Source organism: Camelus ferus, chromosome 17, assembly GCF_009834535.1.
Source record: "Camelus ferus isolate YT-003-E chromosome 17, BCGSAC_Cfer_1.0, whole genome shotgun sequence".
Taxonomy (NCBI): Eukaryota; Metazoa; Chordata; class Mammalia; order Artiodactyla; family Camelidae; genus Camelus; species Camelus ferus.
In genome coordinates, this window is record NC_045712.1 from 4,359,092 (window position 1) to 4,376,040 (window position 16,949).

Below are 16,949 nucleotides of genomic sequence, written 5' to 3' on the forward strand. Positions count from 1 at the left end.
GACATACAGTGAAGATAACCTCAGAATCCTCTTAACACAGATAAGCCATATCAGCTAAAAACTAAGCTAGAAAATATCTTACTCTTGTAACTATTCTCTTTTTACATGTTATCTAACAACAACACTTCTTGCATGACTGGGGCTGATAAGTGAATTCAAGGAAAGATGATTGTTTTATCAGCTTTACTGAAATTTCTCATTTGTTCCTTACCACCCTATTACCAGTAAGGTCACTATAAGCTGATTTTAGTTTGGGAGACAAAATTACATTTGACTCTCTAATGACAATCAGATGATTATTGTAGACAAGAAAATACAGCACACACACACAGGTACCCATCACACACACACACACACATACATATACACAGAAGTATTAAGTCATTTTAACCATATGGTTGCAGTCTTAATAGTCAAGAAAATGGTTGAATCAATGCATTGTATTACGATTTCTTCTTAGACTAAAGCTTCAAATGTTTAGGTAATAAAATAATATTTTTGGCAATGATACATTCAACATTCCCACATGAGGGGGAGTTAGAGATAACAGTCTAGTTAAGAGGATATGCTGATGGTAGACTTATCTTAGAACTATACTTGTATGGAAATCCCCAGTTTAATAAAGATTATACACTTTAGACCAATAATAAAGCAAACTTTCTAAAGATGTTCTTATCCAACTGTACATATTTTATGTTTATGTAGTTTTTACACATGTGTGTGTTATTATGTATGTATGTTTTTATATCGCATGTAATGTTAATTGTCAGTGGCAAAGAAGCAAAAAATCCCCAAATCTCCTTAAAATGGCATGTGGCTATTTAATGAAGGTTAAACATAACAAACATGATTTCCTTCCCATTATTAAATATAAATGACGGAAAAAATAACTTGATATTCATGCACGCTGACATATGGCATTTTTGTGTATGTAAATCATCCTCAGGTATTGTGCTGAAAATAACAGAACAGTGAGCTCTCTCCATGAAGTCTTTAGGATTTTCGTGTATCTTCATATTTGTCCCACGTTGTAGAGAATGGAGTTCTCTATGTTTATTTGAATTAAATAACTAAAAACCCTGAAATTGGGAAAGTGAGAGCATTTAGAAGTTTGTTATTTTCTTTAGATGCTCTTTGTTGCAAAGTATTCTAAGTGGAAATACTGAAAAATTGAAAACTTTCAGATTTTAGAACAAAAGTCAGGATAGAAATTATCTCTGAGAACTAAGGGGGATAAGAAAAGACTCATTCACTGAATCAATAAATATGTACTGAACACACAGAATTCCCAGGACTGTATTAGGACTTGTGAGTTCCCTGCCTTCTTTATGTTTCTTTTCTAGAAAAAGGGAAAGATAGAAAGAAAATACACATAATAAGTGAATTATATCATTTATAAAAGATGAAATGTGCTACAGAATAAGAAAAGAGTAGAAAACATGAAGGCGACCAGGAATGCAGATTGAGATAGTTTTGTTTCAGTAGCTCCAGCAAAGAACACTGTAAATAAACAAAAACACACCATTTTTTAAAACTTGAGTAACCTTATTTAGTTATTTTCTTACTCATAGAGAGAGTAGAGTACCTGAAGATGATGGATTCTTTTATGGACTATCCCAAAATGTATCTCAGCTTGTTTCTGTCCTAAGAATTAGCAACCTATCTAGTGAAAAACACAGCTAAGTTTCACTTCTGAAATATCCAACTGCTATCTTTAGAACTAAGTTAGCAGCTACTCCTGAGTTTTTCATATTTATGTGAGTCTTCTCCTTTTATGTTTCTTCCATTAATTACTAATGGACAGACAGCATGATGGTGCCAGAGGCTAAAGAAACATTTGAGGAAGAAAAACTATCCATATAGCTCAATCTACATTTTTTTTCCCTTAATCTCTGGGAATACATTATTGTATTTTAGCAGCAAAATAATTTGTCCCGCTCACCCATCACCAGTTTCTATGTAAACTGTCTTTGAGAAACTTCACTTCTACTGTTGATGCCTTCTATCCTTAGTATTTCATATTTTCATTCCTCTTGGATTTCTCCATACCTGGAAAAATTAACTGCAATGTCTTTTTATCCTTTAATATATTTTTATCTTCTCCTGTAATACAATGAATGCATTCCACCTGCACCTTCTTAATTTGAAATGAGATAATGAATCTCTTTTTTTGTTGCTTTGTTTTCCTTAATGGACATATTATTTCTTTAAACATAAAACATTCACACATTTCAGCATCTGGATATTACCAAAAATTTGCTGGAGAAATTCCCTATCATTAAATATAATGCATTTCCTGAAAGATTAAGTCCATCTCTGTCTTAAAAACCTGATGATAATACAATCTTAAGAAAGTGAGTTTTTCAAAATATGCCACAATAGTTGGATTTTGACACAAGTTCTATCAGTTATATTTCCCCTGGGTGTTTCAGACAATTGTTGACATAATGTAATAGACTTGAGAGAAAGTTGGCAGAAATATCTTCCAGGGATAAAAGGAGGTATTTATTTTCTTTGAGACATTCTAAACGATAGTTGAAGTGTAGTAGCTAACTGCTTTTTATTGAATATATTTATTTCTAGTAGAAATGATGATAAAGCACCGATTGCTGAATTTAATCATTTGGGCTTAATTAGCTGCTCCAATTCCTCTATCAAGGCAATCATTTTTATCATCTAGGAGGCAATGAAATGATAAAAGTGACATGGCTTCCCCTAAACATACCAATTTTATGAGCTGAAATTTAATAAAGTGAAATAGCAAAGATGAGGAATAGATACGTCTAATACTAATTATGTCCCTTGGTGATATAAGTAGGTACATTTGGATTGATACTAGTTTAAAAGTTTGAAGAAGAGGATATTCAAGTTTATCATCCCAAACTGTGTGAGCTTATCTATGTTCTGTGATGGGAATATAATGACTTAGATGGACACTAATATTTTAATTTTTTCTCTTTGGAAAGATCTGCTTATTAAGGTGGATGCAAGAGAGTCTGCATTTTAGTAGTCATGCACGCGGAGTTTTATATATAAACTAATTATGTACTTGGCAGCCTTATATCCAGGTAAAATTTCCATACAAAACAAGAGTTTCTGAAGGAAATTTAACCAAGAAAAATACCCACTGATGTCTTCAAAACCATGGTCTCCCCACACTGAGGCATTTGTGAAAATCCAAAGATTTTAGGTGCAGATTTTAATTCTGACTAATTACCCACTGGACAGAATTTCAGCTGGCACGGTATTCACATCTACCATGCTATCCCACTGCCAAAGTGAAGCATGCTATTAATGAATATGGTAACATAACTCTTAGATTGTGAAATCAAATATTTCACATATGCTGTATGATACAGGATTGGCACTGTGATAGAGGTCATGATATGCATACATATCTCCAACATTCATCAAGTACAAATGAGGATAATAAAATACCTTTTACGACTAGGCTGCCCGTGTTCTTTGCAACACCAAACTGATTTGTAGCTATGCAAGTATATGATCCAGCATCCGACCTGGTAACGTTATATATCTTGAGGCTGCCATCCTCTAAGAGAAACACTCTAAAAACAAAATTTATAATTAATGGAAGTAAGGCTCTTTAAATTTGGTAAGTCTTAACTACTTATTTTCATTTTAAAGCATTACTAAATCATGGGTATATTTATTAATATGAATATTCCTTGCCTAATTCTGCTCTTAATTTGAGCAATCTCTGAATTTACATATTAGAATAGATGACATTTGCTTTTATCCTGACACAGTATTGATAATTATAATGCTATAACTCGAATTATCATTGCAGATTTCAATGCACGTTAAAAATGAAATGAGTGCTTGCTGTTACAATGCCCATTTGCTTGATTAATAACAAATTCGACTATTTATTATGCATTTTGAAAAGTCAGCTCTCTGGTGAAAACTGAACTTAACATTAGAGAAATGCCAATTTTCACATTGTGTATTTGTGGATTTATAAACCTGGTCTTACTTTGGACTCTTAGCCACCAAACAACAGGATTCTCAACCATGACAGTATTTGTCTGTGCTAGTGAACTGAAGGAACCCATCCATATGGTTCCATAGCCATAGGGCTAAGACCAATATTGTCACATGGTCTGTCTCATCGAAAAGAGTAAGAGGAGGAATAAAAAGGATGAAGGCCTCAAGAATCAGAGTGATTTAAATATTTCTAAAATACCTGAAGTCATATAGTACACAATGGAGGGATAGCTGTTTAAGAAGTTCCAGTCTTTCATGAAATTATTCTTACTAATTTTTTTCCTGAAGCTCAGAAATAGTTAAAAGCAAACATCAGGACACCATTGCAGTCAGCAGAAACCCTAAGATTGGTTTCTTGAGAAAATCACCATAAAATGTTTTAATCAGGAGAGAAAAAAAAAATGCCCAAGTTGATGTCTTATAAATTTAATAATTTTAACAACCCTCTAAAATCACTAGTGAGTGGGTATTCAGGATTCTACAAAAATAAATGATGAAAACTCATTTGTAGCAACAATAGTTTTTAAGGAAAGAAAAGGAAGACAATTGGCATGCATAACACATTCGTTAACAATAACAAGACAGTATTTTGTGTCATTACAAACATATCCTTATTTCTCTTGCATGTATCTATCAGCCAATTTTATGAAATTGGCTGAATTTTATGAAACCAGCTTCTGAAGTTGTATTTATTATTAGGGACCATTTCCATATTTGTCATCAAGTGAGTAGAGGGGGGTCACAATGTGGGTTTAGAATGTTCCATGGCACATACCAGATTTTTTTAACTCATTATCTTGGCATAGTCCCCAACAGTAGATGTTTGATATCTTATTTAATTTCTGAAATGTCTAGATTTCTTGATCCCAGTTTACATTAAGAATTGAATCATACTGTTAGTGACACAGTGAAAAAGCTGTTCCAGTATGCAGCAAACTTCTGGCCAAAACCAGTTCTTTATCTATTTGAGTTTTGTTTTTTTTTTTAATCTCTATCTTTTGGGTGCATTATTTACCTCTAGAATTTACAAATAACTAAGAATTTTTCAGCAGTACAGAAACATTAAATTTTGCCAAAACATTTTTTTAAATGTTAAAAATATATGCTAAAGGCCATCAGACAAACTTCTCAGCTAGTAAAGCCAGTGTTTATATGTCATGTAATTTTTCACTTAACTTTCAGAAAAGGATGATTTATATAAACAGTGGTTTGATATTACCCTGAGTTCACCACCCTTTTCAGTTTCATTGTATATGTTCAATAATGCTTCTTAAGCTTAATTGAAATTGTCATTGCTGAAACTGATTATTTCTTTTCAAATCCTAATCAGTCATTCGACATTTGTCAGGGTTGAGATACTCAGAAGGCAAACTAAGACTAGGAAAAATTAAAATCTGCCCAAGACTTGGCAGCTAATAAGCATTAAACAGAGAGTGAATTGAAAGTTAAACTGATTATCACTAGCAGGTTTTAGAACCATCACTTTGCCTTACTCGCAGTAAATAATTCTGCACATTGACTATGATCAAGAAGCTTCTGTTGAGTCATCATTAGATGCCCTTAAGATAGTCATATGTTTGCTTCTCAAAATACGTTGTCATTCCAGACCTACTGAATCAAACTTTGCATTTTAACGTGATTTTCAGTCATTGGTATGCAGAATAACATTTGAGAACTTTGTTCAATTCATTGTAAATCAAACTTTAGCCTGTAAAAATTATCTTCATATCTAAATAAGAATCCATTTTTCATAAGATCAATATGCAAAAATGTGTAAAATAATAAAAAATGAGATTTCAGTATTTTATAAAAATAACCAAACTAGTAACCAAACTGATTTATCATTTATTAAAAATAGATGATTAAAAATAAATTTTCCACAGTGACCTAGGATATAGAAAGCCATAGATTTAACTATAATTAGGTATTTTATAACATGATAAATAATATGAATATTTCAATTTATCATTTTTTATTAATAAGAAATATTAAAATATAGTAGGAAAACTTAATCTGTAACACTGTGGATAGACCCAGACTACCTAATCATAGCTCTAAATTTATGAAGAACAATTAAAGAAAAACTATTAAATAAAAGAATTTCCAGTTCTGTCACATATAAAAACATGACTTAGCAGAAACAATTTAAAAAAAGGAAAGAACACCCAACTAACATCAAACCGTATTAAACAAACTGAGCGATTGACATTTTCAGATAAGGAAGTATGCACATGTAAAAATTAGCTGTAACATTTTAATTGATGGTTATGGTAACATTCATAGAGAAAGATAAAGACTGATTTTTTTTTCTATGCTTCTTTTGAAATATTCTAAAAGATACTTTAAAATGGTACCAGGAGAGTTGGAAAGGGCATATTAATAAGTTGTATTAATGTATTCTATCTTTATTAAAAAAGAGACCTCTCTGGTATTTAAAAACAAAACATAGCCACAAGTATAGATAAGCTCAGCTATCTGAAAAAAAATAGGGAAACATTCTGGTGATAAAAATGGAGATTTTCATAAATAATTAGCAAAGAGAATATAAGTTACAGAGAAGAAAGAAAAAGAAGAAAGTAATTGATTACATACTATGTATTTAAATTAAGACTTAATGCTAAGGTTATACTACTAATGAAAATAGATCATAAAAGCGTATATGAAAATGTCTGAGCACCATTTATATGGTAAGACTTCTAAAAATGTAATAGCAATTTTAATGCCTAATTGGAAATAAAGCAATGCTAAGACTTTTTTTTTCTTCTAAATTTATTCAGCAAATATTTACTAAATACTTGTTGTGTTCAAGGCAATAGGTATGTGAGAAATAGAGAACATTAATGTCAAGGATATTCTTTTCCACAGTTAAACTCATTGGTCGAAATCCAGTCAGATGGTGAACTATTATTGCAAGCTAACTCTGCACAGGTCCTCTATGAAGTGCATAGTAAGTGTCAATTGAATCCTTAAGTAAACCTCTGGGCTCGCTATTGTTATCATCCCCGTTTTCCAAGTCAGGAAAGTGAGACAAAGAAATAAGTAGGTACCTCAAGGTACCTGCTGAGTAATGTAGGGGAAAGATTCCAAACTTGTTTTTCTCTTTAGACCAGGAAGCACTTATTTTAGCAAGTAATCTTTCACTTCAAGTTTACAAAGTATAGTTTAATAATAGTATAGTCACTTAGAGCATAAACTTTGGCATAGTGTATGTATATATACATATATAAATTGTGTTTACATAGAATGATCTTTAAAATTAGAGATTTTTAATCTGACCTTCAGGGAGTCCAATAACTCCCCAGAATGTGCTAGAATATTTGTGTGTGTGCATATATGCACACTTTCTCAGGGTTCTAAGCTTTTGTAAAATCTTTAAGACAAGTTTGATATCCTCTACTATGGGAGAATTTTCACCATAAGCATGAGGTAATAATGATGGTGATACTAAGGATTATTTTTCTTCTCCTCTTACACTGTCCTATTAGTAGTGAGTTATTAGCAAACATGGAATTTGGGGTTAAATGCTTCTAACAATAAAGAAAGAAGGAAGTGTTTTGTCACAGTTCAGTGTGAGCACAGGGACCTGAGAGGTATATACCAGGTTTTTTGAAAGGAGCCTAATGCCTGAAAGATTGTCTCCAGCATTAAGTTTCAAGGCCTAATACCCTTAATTGAATTCATGCCACTTCCTGTCTGTGTACTTGGGAAGTCAATCTTTCCAAGCCATACTGTTCTCATTGTTATTTTGGGAATGGAAATAGAGTTGTTGTAAGAATTGAATTAATTAAATGCTAGCTATTAATCTTATGTTTATTCTTTGCTGATACTAGTATGTGGCCTTTACTCTCCTATGTGACTCAGAAAAGCATTTTTAAATCTTGCTTTGGTCTCTTTACCTGATATCTTAAAAAAAAAAAAAAAAAGCCCTTTCATCTGACTGGACTCAGCAATACTTTTTGTGACTTTAACTAATACATGGTTATCAGTCCCTGGACTGTCTTGATTTTGGGGTCACCAAGTTCTGATATTTCACTTACAGTCCATGTAGGTTTCCTCCTTAACTCTTCCTTTATAATCATTTCACAGTTCTGTGATAACACTGTTCCTCTCTAGTATCTACTCTCAAATACCTGCTTAGTTAGAATATTTCACCTGTTCATACAATCAAATAGAAAATGTTTCTCCAAATTACCAAAGCTTAGTATTCTATTTAGATGATTAAATCACAAATTAAAGAAGTTGCATTTAAAATGTTCTGTAAAAATTAGAATTTAAAGACATTGACATGTATAGATATATTATGACCACTCAACAATAGAAAAATTACTAGTTAGCATTTGTAATATATCATGCTATTCCTCTAATTGCATTCTGGGCATAAAAAGTGGAAATTCAGACCTACGGGCTGTGTCTGACAGTCAAGTGACATTGGGAGATTTTATAGTGGCATTAGAAAAGTAGAACATGTAGAAAACTGAGCCACCAACACATGTAAACATTTCAAGGTTAACTGATAAGTTGAAGGCAGACTATATAAAGTGAATGTCCAACATTTCAATCTTCTCGCTGTCAGGGAATGTTAGTAGCATACACGGAAAACAAAAGTAATAGATGGCCTACTTATTTGGCTTCTGCTTTCATACCCTTTGCCTTCTACTTGATGAGCTATTGTGAATAAAATACTAGGAAGACAGACATCACATCAAATGAACTCAGAGGAGTCTTTACCTGGAACGTGTGTGTCAATTATTGTGTCATTCTAAGGAATTAAAGACTAATGTCAGATGTTTTTACCCTTTCTTTCCTAAGTTGCATGTGATACCTGTTCATTATAACCTTTATACACATAATAGAGATTAGCACTCACATCTCATATATCACTACAACTAACCTAATTATATCTGATCTTTGATTTGCCTGCATATAGAAAACAGATCTATATATGTCGTCCCCATGTGCATAGAAAATGAGGGAGGCTCTGATTCTTTTTTTGTTTAGAATTCACCATAGCTTATTACAAAATTTGAAGACAAAGATTAGCAATAGCCGAATTTGTTAAACTCAGAGAAATTAGGACATTGGGCAATTAAAATTTCTTACTGCTGAAACTAGAGCAATACTGCTATTTTTATAGTTAGATTATTAACTGGAGTATTGCTTCCAGTTCTGTGTAAAGATAATACTGTAGACCATGAAATTTTAATTGACTGTCTAATTTTACTGATATCTAGAAAATGTAAAATAGATTGGATTAAAATGAATTAGATAAGAAGTAGAAAAGTATGTATAAATTTTGACTCTGCACAATTTAGGTTTTAGGTAAAATGTCTCACTGGAATCCATTTTAGATCAAATATTGATATTACATTTTAATAATTTTAGCACCTGTTTATCATAGTTAAGGTGTAATATCTATGCTAATCTCATTTAATAAGCTATCTTTTAAAAATTCCTTATTTTAACAAGCTACAAAAATGATCTAAAAACAAGTAAATACCAAAACTTCCTCATTTAAGACAAAGTAAAAGTTCTCTTTTCCATCTTTTTATGTCAAAAATTTTCAATAGCTCTAATGGCAGTTCTACACAGAAAATATCTCACACCTCTGACCAGGGCAAATTTAAATAATCAGTAGGTTATGAAACCTTATTTTATCATCCCTTATAAAATCATCAGTGTAGTAAAAAAAAAAATCAAAACAAACAAAAAACCCAAAGAACTCAAAAAAAGATTAAAAAAAGAAAAAGAGAGACAAAATGAAGTGCCATCTCAAGAGAGAGATGATTGGGCACAGGAAATAAAATCTAGCCTCTCTACTAAATGATACTGATCACCTTCAGGAAAGCACAACACACTTAAAATCTTTAATCAGTTCTAAATGAGAAAAACACATACCAGAAGTTTTATGGAAATAATTCTTAAATGTGTTATTATCTCTTATTTTGTCTGCTTTTTAGGAAAGAGCACAAATATTTTCAGGGAAGAGTTGCTAAGTACCAAAGAGAAAACAAATGCTCAAAATTTGCAGATCTTTCTTAGAGTACATCCTTCACAGACTTGCCAGACGAAAACAGAGTCTCTTCCTCAAGTATCTAGCAGAAGATTTGCACTCCAGTCTGCTTATCTGAATCCCATCCATCCTCTCAAGCCTGCTTTGATTTCCACTGAAACAGACACACCATATTCATGTCCTAAGGTTCTTTTGGCTGTCAAAGATCCAGGTAATGCAACCCTACCAGCAAAGGGGTAGCCAGCAGATAAATCCCATTTTCTTTCCTTGAAGGACTATTTATTCACAAGTAGTTTCTGGCTGGATACAGTCTATGTGGCTGACTGATGCCAGCCAACCAGTTGTGTGTCGCTGTGGCTTAAAGTGAGTTTGTGGCTAGTGTAATATCCTTCATTGCTGCCTGTAGTTACTTGCTTAACTCTTAGCTTTGTTTCCTAAGGAGACTGGGGTAAGATATATAGCTTTCTCTATCAATCACATCCTTCCTCTTAATTACTACAGTTCTTAGTACTCTCTCTCTCTCCAAATATTAAAGATGAGCATTTTTTTTCCACATCTATAAACTTATATGCAAGGAGGTTTAGTAACATCCTTAGCCACAGCCAGGATACAGGTCTTCTGATCATGATTTCTACTGAATCATTGTCAGAATCATTGTTGCCTTCAAAAAGAAAATTCTGATTTTTCTTCCTCTTTTTGAGACTTTTTTTTAGAGCAGATTCAGGTTCACAGGAAAATTGAGAGAAAGGTAGATTTCCTGTATACTCTCACACATGCATAGCCTCTCAGATTACCAACATTCCCTACCAGAGCGATACATTTGTTATATGTTTTTTCATGTCTTGTTAACTCATTTCTGTTAAGCACTGAATAATATTCCATTGCCTGGATGTACCAGTTTATTTATTCATTTGCCTACTAAAGAATACCTTGATTGTTTCCAGTTTTTGGCAATTATGAATAACTATGCTATAAATTTTATTGTATGCAGATTTTGTGTGGACATAAGTTTTCAAGTCTTTTGGGTAAACATTAAGAAGTGCAATATCTGGAATGTATGATAAAAGTATGTTTAGTTTTTTAAGAAATTGCCAAAGTGTCTTGCAGAGTGACTGTACCACTTTGCATTCCCATCACCAGTGAATGAGAGTTTCTGGTGTTACTGTTCCATATTTTGGTCATTCTAATGGGTGGATAGTGATACCTTATTTTAATGTACATTTTCCTGATGACGTATGATGTGAAACATCTTTTCACATGTATCCCATCTGTATGTCTTGTTTGGTGAGGTGTGTGTTAAGATCTTTGGCCCATTTTTTACTCAAATTGTTTTCTTATCCTTGACTTTTAAGAGTTTCTGTTTTTCACAGATGTGTATTTTGCAAATATTTTCTCCCAGTCTGTGGCTTAACTTCTCATTCTGTTAACATTGTCTTTCATAGAACAGAAGTTTTTAAAATTTTAATGAAGCCCTGCTTATCATGTCTTTTCTTCATGTGCCTTTCTTCACGTGCCTTTGCATTGTATCTAAAAAGTCATGGCCATACCCAAGATTCCTCCTATGTTATCTTGTAGGAGTCTTACAGTTCCCTGTTGTACATTTAGGACTGTGATCTGTTTTGAGTTAATTTTTGTGAGGCGTGTAAAGTCTGTGTCTAAGTTCTCCTTTTCGCATGTGGCTGTCCAGTTGTATCAGGAACATTTGTTGAAAAGACTATCTATGCTTCATTGTATTGCCTTTGCTCCTTTGTCATAATTTTCTTTTTAGACGAGTTTTTACTCTCTAAATAGACTGAAAGCTACGTTTTTTGAAGCAAATGATATAGGTGTTTTAAGACCAAGGATTCTCAAGTCAGCTTGCTTTTGCTTCGTGTTCTGGTTCTGTCTTGTTGACTGTTAACTTAAGACGCATTTGCTTGATTTCTATGTAAAATTTACATGTAAATGTGGATAACAGTAGTAACAATATCAGTTTGTCTTGAGAATTAATTTTTTTTGATATGACTGTTACTAGTTCTCATTTTTTAATTTATTTTTGCAAGTACTTTTTTTTTATTTGAAGTATAGTCAGTATAGGGCAAGGAGTGGGAGCAAATATTTGTAAATAATAATTTCTATCACAGCTTTCCACGAATTTTCTCTTAGAGTTATTTTTTAATTAAAATGTTCTTCATGAAAGTAAGGCATGCACATACTTTTTTTTTATTGAAGTATGATCAGTTTATAATGTGACAATTTCTGGTGTACAGCATGATATTTCAGTCATACATATACATACATATATTCCTTTTCATATTCTTTTTCATTATGGGTTACCACAAGATACTGAATATAGTTCCTTATGCTACACAGAAGAAACTTGTTTATCTATCTTACATATAGTAGTTAGTATCTACAAATCTTGAAATCCCAGTTTATCCCTTCTCACCCACCTTTCCCCCCTGGTAACTATAAGTTTGTTTCTATGTTTGTTTGAGAATTAGATTTCAGAAATGTATTAAAAATGCTTGGATAAGCCTAGAGGATAATGAGTACCCTTCAAATGGTAGCTGTTATTCTTTACTTCTTTGTATTTTTCAAGAATACCTGTAATTTGTGGGTACTTAATAAATGCATGTTTTCTGATTGTGTTTACCCCAAAACCTTTATAATCTTTTCTTTCTAGGCTAAGATATGTATTTGTTACTATTACCAATAAATTGGGTAAACTAACAGAAAAGCTCTAAGGCAAGTAACTTCTTTGTTTAAAACTAAAAGCTAGTCATAGATATAAATATGGTAGCACAGGAGTTGAGGTAAAGAAATAACATTCAAATCAGTCTTAATCAAGGATAAATTTTAGGATTTGGAGCAGATCTTAATCATTCATTAATGCCATTCCAATCATGAAACTGAAGTTTTAATAAAGGCTATAATAGCATTTTAAAAATTATTATGTTAATATGGACCCTGTTGAGGGCAGGTCCTAATTATTTAATTGAGTTACAGAAAATATAGTGATTATATCTGTTCTATTTCCTTAGCTTCTGTCTGAACTCCATACAAGTAATAGTGTTCTTTTGGTCTCTTATACTGTGTCATATCAAGCACAGTGTGTTTAAATTTATATGTGTAGTGGGAGGTGGCTGGGGTAGGAAAAGTAAATAAAAATAAAAACCTGCATGAAGTGGCATCGCCAATCGGTAGCACAAATAAATTCAATTTTGTTATGTTTTATCAGAGAGTTTCTCTCAAGTGACTAGAGGAAGAACAAGGAAACATAGATGCATGGATGACTTTAAGATCCCCCTTTTCCACCACTCTTAACAGTCTAGAAGAATATGCATTTTAAACAGATTAAATAGCTGAAGATATGTTTCCCATGAACTGATTAATCAAAGATGATTTGGGGGCCATTAAACACTTAACTGAAGGGGTTTAACTAGCAAAGCATTGTTTAGAAGTGTTATCTGGAGATTAAAAATTGACTCAAACAAATTTTAATTGGCATGGAAATAAAAAATATTACTGCCACCAATGTCTAATTTTTTTTCTATTCCTGCAGTTGCATTTTATTCCTAATTTGTAATTACTGGTGTGAACAGCCAGATGTTCAAAGTTAAGTTTTTTTTGTTCAACTGTCCTAAACTCCAAAGCAGAATTCAAGCATCAGATATTCAGACCTTAGAATTCATCAAAATGTGACTCCTTATTTAATGTACACAAATAATTTAAGCATCAGCTTTGTAGTGGCTAATATACAACACAAACGCAGATTCAGGGTGACTGAATTGTGACATAAATTAGGAAGTGGCAGATTAAAGTCTTTGCTAAATAATACAGTTACTTGGTGTTATGATACATCTTTATTTCGATGGCATGCCAAAAAGTGTGCTGCTAGGCTGATTCCTATAAAATGTTAAGGAAATGTGATTTAACCTTAACACAGAACAGTTTCAGATGGAAAGCTTAGCTAAATTAATCCAGTGAAAGAAGCCTAAGAGGAATATTTAGCTGTTCAGTAGAAGGGAAAGATAAAGAAAAGTGTCTCCATTTGCTGCAGTATTTTAGGATGCCTGAGAAAACACAAATGAGAATTAATATAGATTCAAATGCTAACACGCCGTACAGCCCAAGCAAATCAGAAGAAAAGATAGGAGATTATAAAGTTGGCAAAGTACAAAAAAGTTTGTGAACACAAGGCTTAAAAGAAGTGTTTTAAAAAGTATGCTCCTAGAATAACTAGAACAGAACCAATTGAAAACACAATGGGAGAAAGAGTTGTGCAGAACGGAATGGAGAAGTTTGAACATTGTGAGGACATTCTGGCTCCACTTTCATTACATTTATGATGATGAGCCTATTGTGTGATTTCCTCAAGGCTTTGAAATTTTGCAGATGTAAAGTTGTATCTGCAGCATACTTTGAGATAGAGAGATGAGATTCAAACATAGCCAGGTGAACTTAAACTAGTAAGTTTACCCTTGAAGTCCTTGGTTTCCCTCAACTATAAAAAGTAGGGCACTGGGCTGGAACATTCATGATTATCACCCCTTTCACTGCAGCTCCGTAATTCAGTGATTTCAGAACATGCGTATCTGGGAAATGCTTTACCTGCTATCTTGAACATAGGTGGTGTTTTGAAAGTGATGGATGCTCGTGGAATCTGGATCCCTTTTGGCTACTGAATTATTGTATTCCTGATAGTCTTTACAAAACTAAGCTTACAACCTAGCTGAGAATAGGAGACCAATTTGGATGTGCCTCCTTGTCTGCTAACTCTTATTCTTTCTTCTTAATTTTAATACATAATTCCATACCTAGATCAAGTCCTTTATGGAGCTTAGGGAGTTTATCCCTGTTTATTGAATTTTCATATCTGTGTATCACCAAAAATTATGTCGTATGTTACATTAAAAATCCAATCAGTCATTTGAATATTGTGGACACAGAATGCTAAGCCACTAAGAGGACTGATTTATTTTATTTTATTGACATAAATTAAAATTTCATCTATCAGTATGTTGACAACATATGGACTTATTCTACACCTTTTTTGATATAAAAATAGAGTTTGTGTATATCTGTTTTCAGAAGAGTTTTTGTCTAATTGTAAAAAATAAGGAACAAACGATCTGTATAGTATGGCAGTCTGCCTTTAGCTCCACAGATGGATACTATACTCCATCAGCAAGCAAATTAAAAACCTACAGTGTGGTGTTTAAGATTACACATGGCTTTGGAATCAGAGTCTCCTAGAATTGAACACTTTTCTACCATTTACTATCTTTGTAACTGTGGATGTGATGCCTTACTTCTCTTAGTTTTAACCATCTAAAAATATAAATAAGTGATAAACCCATAACTTGTAAACATTAAATGAAATGTAAATAACATCTTAACACACTGTCTACTCATGATAGATATTCTATAAGTGGATATTATTATTATTATTATTATTATTATTATTATTATTATTATTATTATTAGACTCAGGGTCAACTATGAGAAAGGTAGATTTCTGGCTGTATTGGTTAATTTAATATGAGATGGAATTAAAACTGTATGTAATTATGTATATTTAAGTATCCCCTGAGTAGTCAAAGAGTCAACTGTTGGATGACTCACAAAAGATTTTGTTCTCTACTTAGAGAAATCATGGATGAAATATATCCTGAATTGAGGAGGGGAAGTCTATATCGAAACCATCAAACTGGCACCAAGTATGACACTGACTGGGGATTAAGGCAGCCACACAGTAAACCTGCTCCTCCTACCTTCCTCTTCAAGGAAGTTTCCTACCTTCCCTTCAGCTCAGTTACCCCCAGCCTGCTGAAGCCTTTTTCACTTCTGTAAGCTGCATTAGTGACTCTCTTCATCACCTTCTGAATGTGGTAACAAATGCCCCGCTGCACTGGAGCGATTGACCTGCCTGTTTCCTCCATGAGACTCAGAGCTCATTCAGATTTATAAACCTAGAATCTTTCACATGGCCTGTCAAATTGGTCTGCAACTATGCTTATAAATAAATGAATAGTTTGGACAAGTCACACTTGAGAATCAGATTTGTCACTCCAAATCAGTGATTCCCCAACTATGCTCTCAGGAGATCCGATCCAGGGGATTCTTAGGGCTGCTTCTGGCAGAGAAGAAATGGTAGGGAGTGGGGAGGGGCTCTGATTCCCCTCCAGGACATTAGCCAGATTGGCTCAGTTTTAACTGTTCTATGAAAGTGGCTCTCGCATAAACTCTATTTGGAAAAAAAAAAAACTACTATGGGAAAAAAGGACAAAGATAAAGGAAATAGGGAAATAATAGCCAGTGACTTAAAAAAAAACATGCTCTGACAGCGTCCCTCTTTTTTGAAGATATTAATAAGACTAAGTGACACACAATTGGTCTGTCTTTTATTTCCTCAACTGGATCATAATTTCTACCAAAATAGCAATTCTATTTTTTTTTCTATTTGTCTCTATTTATTTATTTTCTGTACACCCACCAGTGTCTCTAACAAAGTGTGGGTGTAACAAGTACCTGTCACATAACAGTCTTCTACATAAGGAGCGTTATACTTTAAGCATATCAGGTAATCACTTCTTTCCTCCAAAGTCAAACCAAGAACTAAAGGTCATTTGTATAAATTGCACTAATAACTAACCTTTTCTGTCCATAAAATTATTGCCGTTGAATATTTATGTAAACTTTGAAAGATATAAATGTCACTCAGATTAAAAGCCAGCACTTAAGTAAGTAGATGCCATTCCAAGGCCAATTGTATTCATATTTTCAAAAAGTAACTGAACTAAGAACTTTCATATCCTCAGCAATGAGATAAGATGAAGAGCTGAACATGTTGGTATAGGAAGTAGAGTTCTGGGTGGAAAGAAAGTAAAACAAGGGTTCTATTTTTTAAGTAATATGTTTGCACCAAAGCAGTGTTTTTCTAGGTTGTATT

The 16,949-nt window shown here is 33.0% G+C and overlaps 1 protein-coding gene across 2 annotated transcripts in view; it reads right to left on the minus strand.

Annotated features, from left to right (window-relative positions):
- Positions 1 to 16,949, minus strand: part of CNTN6 (contactin 6) — a 256,637-nt gene that overhangs the window by 37,525 nt on the left and 202,163 nt on the right. For both annotated transcript variants that reach the window (XM_032458065.1, XM_032458064.1), the window contains one exon: positions 3,439 to 3,566. In XM_032458065.1, coding sequence (XP_032313956.1) covers positions 3,439 to 3,566 — 128 coding nt within the window. The remainder of the gene's footprint in view (positions 1 to 3,438; positions 3,567 to 16,949) is intronic.